This window comes from Paramormyrops kingsleyae, chromosome 12, assembly GCF_048594095.1.
Source record: "Paramormyrops kingsleyae isolate MSU_618 chromosome 12, PKINGS_0.4, whole genome shotgun sequence".
Classification (NCBI taxonomy): domain Eukaryota; kingdom Metazoa; phylum Chordata; class Actinopteri; order Osteoglossiformes; family Mormyridae; genus Paramormyrops; species Paramormyrops kingsleyae.
The window spans coordinates 25,968,053-25,979,205 of NC_132808.1; the positions used below are offsets into that span (position 1 = coordinate 25,968,053).

General features: G+C 47.9%; 1 protein-coding gene across 1 annotated transcript; it reads left to right on the forward strand.

The window, feature by feature from the left end:
* Positions 1–20: 20 nt before the first annotated feature.
* LOC111859285 (max dimerization protein 4) lies at positions 21–10,130 on the forward strand. The gene is made up of 6 exons (XM_023841817.2): positions 21–256; positions 590–689; positions 1,664–1,693; positions 6,086–6,200; positions 6,849–7,008; positions 7,284–10,130. Exons 1-6 carry the CDS (start codon positions 193–195, stop codon positions 7,415–7,417), a joined length of 603 nt encoding a protein of 200 aa, XP_023697585.2. The 5' UTR covers positions 21–192; the 3' UTR covers positions 7,418–10,130.
* The last annotated feature ends 1,023 nt before the right edge of the window (positions 10,131–11,153 follow it).

The following is an 11,153-nucleotide window of genomic DNA, read 5'->3' on the forward strand; positions in this document are numbered from 1 at the left end:
GTTACGGAAGCCGTCTATCTGGAGCTGGAAGCTGTACAGTTGACATGGACTTGGCTGGAGGTCCCGCAGATTCAGTACAGAGAGCCCCGTAATACTGGGAATCGCGAAGCTCATCGGCCTTTCCGAACACAGCATTATATATTCGGGATTCGCTATTCGCAACGTCAGCTTGTTACCCAGAGGAATCCGAGGATGGAGCTGAATTCTCTGTTGATCCTCCTGGAAGCGGCGCAGTATCTAGAGAGGAGAGACCGAGGTAAAGACTTTAAACCCTCTGTGTCACAGTCGTCTGAATCCGGTCGGACGGCACGATCGACGGGGGCTTTGGCCCGGCTACACTCCCGAATCGACAATACGCGGGGACTGGGACGGACTGGGGCTGTTTCGGGGTGGTGCCGTGCACGTCTCCGGGGTTATGATGGAGTTCATACCATCACAGCCGGGGTTCCATACTCGGTGTTCTATGCCATGGTACGCGGGGTTTTCTGCCGTTACACCCAGTCTGGGGTATGACATTCCCGGCCTGAAACCCAGTGTCACTACGGCCTGGACGCCGGTTTAAAAGCAGCTCTGTCCGCTTTGTCACCAGAAGCGGAGCACGGCTACGCGTCCGTTTTGCCGTACGACGGCGACTTCCCCGGGAAGAAAGCGAAGGCTTCGCCCCTGTTGAGGAAGACCCAGAGCACTAGGTACGTGCGTGTTTGGTACCGTCACGATCACTGTTCCCGGCCCTGTCACCGGACGCAGACGCTTTCCGGTGGAACTGCCCTCTTTCCCCATTGGCTTGGCACTTCTTTGTCTAACAAAGAATATATAACCTTTAACCTGGTCAAAAAGTTACCTTGCCATGCAACATCTGGTTAACACGTTAACTGCAGAGTCTGAGGACGTTTTAGCCAACACGTCGATAGGTTAGCTGCTTAGCATGCGATATGGAAACTGCCTTAGCTTCTCATTGAGCTAGCTAACTAGCAAGTGAGATGCTAATCGCTAGCAGACCGACCCTTTTATACATAATTTGAGAAAGACTGGTAAGCCAGTCCCTCGAGCAATTGGGGGTTAAGAGCCTTTCCACTGGTGTCCAACAAAGACATGGTTCTGCTGACCCTGGGATATGAACCGGTAGCCTTCCGATCACAGGCACAGCATCATAACCTGCTGAGCCACACACTGCTCACCCCTGTCGCCCAGTGCTGTCTCATTTTGGCTTTGTAGTGTTGCATACAATCAGTTTTTAAAAATATGACTAGGTGGCCAAATATGCTGGAAAGAGACCAAGGAAATGCATGACACTACCAGGCCATGTTGAGGGATATATATTATAATAAAGGAGAACAACTCTGCCCCATTCTGTCTGCTGACCCAGGGATATGAACCAGTGACCTTCCGATCACAGGCACAGGTCCCGTGTCGGGTGGGACGGGACAAGCTGGTGTTTGGTGGTGTACATGTTTGTCAGAATAGCTCCCTTGATCTTGTTGCTTGCTGCGAGGTCCTCATTTTCGAATTTGCAGCGGATCTGCAGATAGGTGGTTGTGCAGCTGTTCCCTTAGTTCCTAAGCTGTGGCACTCTGCTGATGTTAGCTCATTTTCAGGGAAGCGTGTGGTATGTTTTACGGCAGATGAACTTTAACGTGCATTCTGTGTCTGTTTCTTCCTTCAGGTCGTCACACAATGAGCTGGAGAAGCACAGGTATGTAGACATTCCCGCTGTGCCACTCCTGTCATAAATGCCCTTGATAGACCCTCGCCAGTGTGGCCACACCGTCTCCTGCCCAAACCCCCCCCCGGTCTGATCGACAGCTTGCGTGCTCCATGTGAACGTGCCATCATTGTGGCCCCAAACCGCATGCTGCCCATGTGATGTTTTACAGCTGAGCTCCACCCAACCAAAGTTTAAACTGCCAGCTTTAACCTCATGCTTCTCACAGTATGGGGAGACATGAAGGTGGATCACAGCTATTCCAATTTCCCCAAAAAATCTCATCCTTTCCTTGGAGAAAATACTGGAAGGTGAATGCTTTTGAATGTAATATCGAGGCTATTTCTGCTTTGTAAGACATTGTTTTCGGTTATGCCAGTGCCTGAAAAGGACATGTCAGAACGTAATTCAGATAAGTTCCCACAACCCTGACCAACATATACATGTGACTCATGCACTGTACTGGTCAAATATAACAGCCAGCGTAGGGTGAAGGAAATTGGACTTACCAGCAGAACCAGATTATGCAGAACAGGCTTTTTCTGCCTTGTAAGTGAGGGTCAGGATGTGAGTGTGACTGTGTGTTATTCTCACTGTCTATATGACATGCCACACGTCTCTGGAAAGTGTGGTTTGTTATTCACATGCCGAGGATTAACTGACGCTATATCCTCAAATGAAACGTGCTGAGACATGTCCCAGAGCCTTGAGAGACCCGGCGCCGGCTCGACCTCCTGTGCTCTGGCGCAGGCTTCTCCTTGCATGTGGACCCCTCTGTTAATCCATGGCTGTGCTGGGAGGTGCAGGAACAGTGTTGCTGGTCTGGCTGCAGGATGGTGTGAGAGTAAACAAGCACTTCAGTGACTTCATCACGCACTGTACCTTCCTCTGAGCAATAGTGAAACCCCTGAGCTTTTAGGTTTCACTTGTAAAATGTATATGTAGTCTGTCATTTCCACTGGTTAAACAACAGTATTGTCAATTTCAAACTGGCAGATTATTCTTTTTTTTTTTTTTGTCTAAAACAAACTTGTCTTGAATGTTCAGTCCGACGTCTGTTTGAAGGCTGCTTCAGAGACAGGCTGCCCTGAGAAATGCCTGCAGGACTGTGGGGACTGGAAGTGCAGTCAGGCTGTAACCAGGAGCACTGTGAGGAGCTCAGTCAGGCCGCTGTGAGGAGTGCAGGCAGGAGCACTATCTAGCAGGAGCGCTGTGAGGAGAAGCAGGCAGGAGTGCTGTGAGGAGTGCAGGCAGGAGGCCAGTCAGGCTGCTCCCATGTGGACAGGAATGAGGCTTAATGCTGGTACCTGCCTTGACTTCTTCAGCTCACCGCTTTTGTCTGCAGCAGCTGCCTGCCAGTGGTCGTGTTTAAACTTGAGATCTCGGGCTGTTTTCCGTCTCCGGATGAAGGCTTGCTGTTATTGTAGCGGAGCCCAGTTTCTGCCTAATTACAGGTACCCCATTGCTGATGTATCTACAAGTTCTTTAAGTGACTTTGTGTCATTCTTGGATGGAGAAATATATATATTTAACTTTATTTTCTTGTTCTGTAAGAAAGTTTGATTTGATTATCGATCAGGCTTTCATGTGAATCAGACTTGACATCACTTGTAGTTAAAGCTTTGACCAGACATCTGCAGCACAAGCCATTTCCCAGCTGGTGGCCTTGGGAACGGGCTGCTGTCACTCCACCACATGCACTGTGGTGCTCATGAGGCAGCGGATGTTGGTTTTGCTGCAGTGAGTCTGCATATATATGCTTAGTGGTCAGGGTCAGCTGGCTGTTCGCACCTCAGCGTCGCTTTGGTGCTGAGCCTGGAAACCACAGGCCTCTTTAAAGGGCTGTTTCTTTCCCCACTGCCACACCCCCCCCCTTGATGTGTGCTGACTCAGCCGGACTGAGCAACCTCCTGCTGTCTTGCCCTCATGCAAGCCGCTTAAAGATCTGTAGTCATGAATACCGTGATCGCCATGGGGTGGGTTTAGAGAGCCGGTCTGAGAAGACGCAGAGTTCAGCTTCATCCAGAGGAGTTCTCAGTGGGCTTCAGGGTGGAGCTTGAGATGGTTATTGCTGCTGCCATATTTGAGACCGAAATGTTACTTGCAGAGTTTTTTTTTTTTTTTCTTCTTGCAAAGTCAAAAACTATTCTTTACAAACTGCACTGTAACACTGTGTAGTGCCAGTGGAAATCAGGGATGCTGAGGCCTATAAGAATCATTTACTCATTTTTGTGCTTCCTGTGATAGAAAGAGTCGCCGGTACAGGACGATGCCTGTGTGCCCGGCCGCTGTGCATGAGCCTAACCCCACCTCTGCCTTGTCCTCCTCCTCTCTGCCTTATACAATGAGCAGCTGCAGAGTGATGGCCGCACGGGTCACGCCACTGACCCACAACAGTGGCCTATTCTGCTTTTATCAGGCAGCATTCTCTGCATTAACATTACAGCATATTGTTCTCTATTTTAGGGGTAGACAATTAACCAATAATCAAAGCCGACCTTCAGAATCTTTAATCGACTTAATCTTGCCCATGTCAGTTCCATCTATTTTTTAATTAATTATATATAATCCTGTTAATACTTTAAAAAAAAATAAAAACTGTTCATACTTTCCCCAGTGTGTGTCCATGTACTGTCCTCTTAAAAACACATGAATAAACCTGAATAATACAGACATGTCCTGTAAAGTGTGCTTTAAGCATGAAACTATGGGGGACACATTATAACTTTAATATTCTGTGTTTTTTATAAATATTTATTAATATTATTTATTAATAATGTCCATTCACTGCCAGTGACTTTAATTAAGACAGCTGGGCTATTGAATGTGAAGTGCACACATACAAACACTGAAATGGATTACAACCATTGAAAAACATTACAACCGGAAAAGTACATATAGAGCAAACTTTACCGCAGTGTTGGACTGCATATCTGCATATCCCTGTATACATCATCAAGTGAAAATACCAGAGTGGCATACCCAAAAGCGGCTTCTGGTTTAAACCCTAACTATGACTGCAGTAAAGTCAGCTTTATATTCAATTTTCTAACTAATATCTTTCGCCAAAAGCAAGCAACACCCCTTGGTTTTCCAAATTTCTCTCTGGGCGAATTTAAATTAATATTTCAATATTGGTGTGTGCACTTCACCTTCAATAGCCCAGCTGTCTTAATTAAAGTCACTGGCAGTGAATGGACACACTGCAATTATTAATAAATACATATAAAAACACATGAAAGTTACATAGTGTGCATTGCTTGCTTAAAGCAAACTTAAACAGACATGTCTGTATTGTTTAGGTTTATACTTATTAATCCATTAATTCTATTTTTGTACTTTAAATGAACACAGTTATTAGTAACAGGAAATTTTTGGGAGGGAACTCAAGACAATTTCAAAAAATATTTTCCCACCCTGACCTCTTAAGGGGATCCGTATACTGCAGCTAACCTGTAGGAAAAAATTCTGTTGACAAATATGTAATTTTTTTGTTTTGTAAAATCACATCCACAAAAATATGGAGCGATTTGTAGATGTGAAAAGGGTTGTACATATTTGTGGGTCACTTCATTTATTTAGAACAACACAACAACAAAATATGTCCTCTGCATTTAACCCATATGTGACACCGTGACATAGCAGGGGGCAGCTAATTCAGCGCCCGGGGAGCAGTGCTTGGGGGCGGTACCTTGTTCAGGGTACCTCAGTGGTGCCTTGCTGGTCGGGGATTCGAACCTGCAATCTTTCAATTGCAAGTGTGCTTCCCTTACCATCAAGCCACCACGGTTTCAGGATGGATGGATTTTGGTCATATCACACAGCCCCAGTCTAAATGCCACTTGTCTCTGTACAGCAGTTTGTGGTGATCATGCAGTGTACTGATCAGGGATTAGTTTTCCACTGGCTGATATCACACTGGATTCTTTTGGCTGAGTGGTGCCATGATTGCTGTCCTTTTGTACTGTTATAAAAGGTGATATATAAGCTTTTGCAAAGAGTTGCTGCCTTTTGCTGTCAGCTGTGAGCCCTTTTGCAGTCTGTGCATCCAGATGGATCATTAAAGCTGCAGGAAGTGGCTCGGTGACCCCAGCCCAGATCAGGGAGGCTGTGTGGACTTACTCTGTGTTTGCACGTTTGTCTGTGTTACTTTCTGTGCGTTCAGTGTCCAGTGAGAGAGGTGGGGGAAGCAGGGTTACTCACTGCAAGCCTGAGATCCTGCCTTGTCTTTCTTCAGGCTCTCGGCCAGCCTCGTCGGCGTGCAGTGCTGCTGTTTAGGCTGTAAACCACAGGGCCAAGGTCCAGGCTGTGTACTTCCTCCTCTGGGCACGTATGTATGAGCACAGAGGTTGCCCGCACTCACGCGGCCTTGTCGCATTCCAGACGAGCCAAGCTGCGGCTGTACCTGGAGGAGCTGAAGCAGCAGGTGCCCCTGGGCCCAGACAGCAGCAGGCACACCACGCTGAGCCTGCTTAAGAAGGCCCGGGTGCACATCAAGGTACCGCCCTTCTGGGTCACATGTGAGCTTTCACCCTGGATGTGGGTCCCTGCTGCATGGCCACACAGAGCAGCACCTGAAGCAGTCTGAAGCAGTGATTTGCTGCCTTTCTCATGCATGGTTCCTATACAGTATGTAAAAGTATTGGCTTTTGGCTTAATATGGATTTGGGTTAATACTTCTGTCCTTATTAAATCACCAATGTGAGCTGGTGGTCAGCACCAGAATGTGCACAGGGTCCACAATGAAGCGTCTCGTCCCAAACCTAGGAGTGGGGGTGTGTTTGTGCGGGGCACACTTGACTAACCTATTACACTCACAATGGGGAAATGCACGTTGTCACCCCACATGCCATAACTGATTGGCTAACGATCCCAAATGTGAACGGAAACAAGATGTCTAATGTGTGCAGTCATTCAACATTACAAACACTGGCGAGTTGTCAGCTAAACGGCAGGCAGAAGGACTGGTGTCTCGTCGCAGCCAGGGGTGGAACCTGGCAGAGAGAACAGGGGGAATTGGGGCGTTTATCGGTGTATATACCATTTATCGTGTACCTTTTCTACCTATTGATGTGTATGTACCATTCGTCATTTACGTTACATTTATTAGTGTATATATCTTTTCTCGGCTGTTCGTCTCCCACAGAAGCTGGAAGAGCAGGACCGCAAGGCTGTGAATGTGAAAGAGGCCCTTCAACGCGAGCACCGCTACCTCAAACGACGCCTGGAGCAGCTCTCTGTTTCCGGCCTGGAGCGCGTCCGCACCGACAGCATGGGCTCCCCCATCTCCACAGACTCCGAGCAAGGTGCGGGCACGTTCCTGTCCTGTGTGACGGGGACGTGGAGCACACAGTATGGCAAGATTCTAAAACAAGGCCTTCAAAAGAGCTTCACATTGATCATAGCGATCAAGACCTGTGCTGGGGTGGGGGGCATTTCTGGGTGCTAAAGCCAGTCTGGGGAAGGAGAGACACATATTTCCAGTCAGTCAGTCATCAAAGAGGATCTCGCTCACTGCTCTTTGTGTGTGTGTGTGTGTGTGTGTGTGTGCGTGTGTGCGTGCACGCGTGTGTGTGCGCAGAGGTGGACATCGAGGGCCTGGAGTTTGCACCGGCTGAGCTGGACAGTGTGGACAGCGTGAGCGATGGAGATGATCGCTACGGCTCCAGGGACGGCAGCTACACACATCCTCACAGACTGCAGCGCTGCCTCTGACGGCCCCCACATTGCCCGGACCCTGCCCCCATCAGGCCTGTCTGCGAAACATCATTCCTCCAGCCCAGACTGCCTAGACCAGCACCTTCCTGGCCCCTGCCGCTCGGCGCACTCCCACGTGAGGCCCGCGACCCCCTCACTGCGTGCCATGGAGTCCTGCAGCTTCCAGTAGGAAAGCAGCTCACAGCTTATTCACTGCAGTGTATGGGTTTGAGTAGCTGGAGAGGACCATGTGTGCATGTATGTGTGTGTGTGTGTGTGTGTGTGTGAGTGCGCTTTACAGTATAAAACTCCAAATGTATTTGGTAAGATGACAGTGGACAGACCTGATGTCAGACCAGACTGATAAAGGTCTTTGAGCGACTCCAGTCTGTCAGTAAGGTGCTGACTTTCGCCTGACCCAGATGACAAGAGTGTGTCATTAGAAATGGTCACATGACGCTCAACTGACCCAAACATTCCAACTGTAGCTTTAACTGGAGCTTATAAACAAAAATGGTGCACCTGAACTGAGGCAGCTCTACTTGCTACCCAGGATGGAAACAAATGTCCAGCTGTAGCCTGATGTAGCATTAATAAGACAGACAGGTGGGGGAAGTCTGGCTGGGGAACACAAGCAGTGCCCCCCCTGTCTGAGGTCCACCCTGAGCAGCACAGGCGTCTGTGGCGTGACTCCTGGCAGAGATTAACTCAGGCCTAGATGTGGGTTGTGTGTGTGTATCTGCATTTGCCTGTGTGTGTGCGCCTGTATCTGTGTGTGTTTGCCTGTATGTATGTGTTGTGTGTGTGTATATGTGTGTTTGCCTGTATGTGTGTGTTGTGTGTGTGTGTGTGTATATATATGTGTGTTTGCCTGTATGTGTGTGTTGTGTGTGTGTGTGTGTGTATATGTGTGTTTGCCTGTATGTATGTTGTGTGTGTGTGTGTATATGTGTGTTTGCCTGTATGTGTGTGTGTGTATATGTGTGTTTGCCTGTATGTGTGTGTTGTGTGTGTGTGTGTGTGTATATGTGTGTTTGCCTGTATGTATGTTGTGTGTGTGTGTGTGTGTATATGTGTGTTTGCCTGTATGTATGTTGTGTGTGTGTGTGTGTATATGTGTGTTTGCCTGTATGTGTGCGTTGTGTTCACGTGCAAATGACACTGACATGTCCTGTGTTTTACACAGAACAGCCTTGACATGCATACAGCTAAACATGCTACTTTCCTGAATCAGAGGGGCTTCGGGCCACGTAAAGCCAAGTGCTCCTGTGGGTCACCTGGACAGGGGCACACTGGCTCTTCACTGGCTCTTCACTGGCTGTAGGTGGTGCCACTGCCCCTCCAGCGCTGTGCAGTATCTGCTTAGTGTGACCAGCTTATCCTTATAAATGACCAGCCTATCCAGGAAGGTCTTCTAAAAAGACAAACTAACAAAATCATGTATACAGAGATCCTATTAGATAAAGCAGTTTTAAGAAGTGTAGCATATATTTCCTGTATTAAATTTTGTATTATATTTTTCCTAACTGTTCTCTTTGAAAGTAAGAAAAGACAAAGTATATCTATATATGAGAGCTCTGGATCCTGGTTGAGGCCAGACGCTGGGGAAGGGGGGCAGTCTTGGGGACTCCCCTGCTGTCAGACTGTGCCTTGGTGGCCCCAGAGACCATCACTGACATTCCCCCTGTGCTCAGGTGCTGGCCTAAGAGGCGTTCTCTGCCTCTGTCCCCAAAACCAAACTCTCGCCGTGTGCCAGGTTGGGCCGGGCGCTGCCATGTCCACATTCTTCTGGGACCTGTTGCCTTGGCACGCCCTCCTGCTCTTGTCACACTGACCACACTGGTAATTGCATGGCAGCTCATCAAGAACTGTGGTACCGCTGTGGGTTTATTTCCCAATTTGGTTCTTTGATGTCACTTCCTGTGTCTCATTGGTTCATTTGAAGTCAAAGAGGGTGGTGGTGGGGAAGCAGAGGACATAAAACAATGGCAGCTGATAATCTGCTCCTGTGCCACTGATGGTCCTTCATCGCAGTGTTATTGATCGCTCACACCGGTTCCTGAAACTCCTGACCTGATGACAGCCACAGTCTCTTGTTTATTTTTTACCTCTATATTATTTCTAGAGTTCAGGGGAAATAAGCAGAAAAACTAAAGAAATGATTGTAGAGAGTTTACTGTCTTGGGAAGTAATACATTGTATGAACACCAGCGGAGATGTTCAGGTGCATTTTGCCACGTGACTTGTAAACTCTGGCACAGAAGCTCCCATCTGACATCCCGATGTAAACGGCCTTTTCACCCTGCATTCTGGTATCCCATGTTCAGTTCTGATGAGATGAGGGTCAGGTTGCCCTGGTATATGGTGCAGTGACCCTGCAGAACTCAGCAATGCGACGATGCCCAAATATGCGCCGTCCGCTTCCCTGAGAGGCGCCGACTGGCGGCTCAGAGTCGTCTTGATGCCTTAAACGCCATGAGAGAGAACAACCAACAGTTGTTTTCCTGCGGTATTTATGGTGGCGTCCATGGGCCCGTGGTGGGCATGAGGACGGGCACGATTGGCAGGCGAGAGGCTTCCTGTGCCATTGGGCTGGGAACCCATCCTGTCTCGGATCTGGCACACTGCAGCATCCATTCTGTGTGCACATCTACCTGGTGCTGGCTGCAATCTGTAGCACACATGTTCTGCTCTGTCATTCATTGTAAGATAAATACATTTTATACGTAAATTGCAGTGTGTGGCTCATTCCTTGAAATCTTTACAGTGGTACTGTTTATTAACATTTGTATGCTACCAAAAGTGTTGCCTTTGTAAGATATAAATGTCCTATGTATATAATATACATCACCAGTTGGATATATAGAGAAACACAAATGTGTATGATCCGTAGTCAGTCCCCTGCTATAGATCATTTTTAATTCTCTGGACATATTAACTTGACATTGCACATCATTCGCAGGCAGTAGACTATTGAACAAAAGTAGGCTACATGACAAAATGTCTCCCCGAGCCCCCAGGTGAAGAGACAAGGCTAGACAGAATTTGCTGGGGGGGGGGAGTCAGTCCCCCTGGGTCCTCTTTGCGGCCCCTTGAATTTGCCAGGGGATCCATACTTCTGACTCTCCATGGAGGTGCTGGGGGAGACTCCCAGAGATTCCATGAGTGGGGAGAGGCAGGGGGGCTGTGTCTCTGCATGACAGATAAGCAAAACTTAGCGCTGGGTGCTGTATTTATAAAACGTAGTAATAAATATACGTCGTCACGGTATAATCAAGCTGCCACCGTTTTTGATTCACGCAGCTGGTCTGGCGCTAGATGGCATGACACACCAGCGCAAGCAGACCTAAAAACAGTAATAATTTACACGAGGGGGCACAAATAATGTTCTAATAAGCTACTTGTGTATTAATTAACCACAAACATAGCTACTAATGTCATGTTCGTTCATCATTAATGAATCGTGTAACCAAATTATATTTATTTGATAAAGTCATAACTACGCAGCCAAAAACCAGGAAACGGGAGCTGGGGTGACATAAACAGGACAGTATATACACTCTGCGATAAACTGGTCACTTGACAAATCAGTAAAATCATGGGTCTGTGTATCAAGGAGTTTACTACAAGGCACATGACACCAGAATTCCGAAGGTAGTCGAGGGGCCGCCTCACCACACCAACTAACCGTGTTCTGATTGGCCCACTGAACCCAGAGGAGGAGCATACTGGAGGGCGGCGCACTGCCCGGACC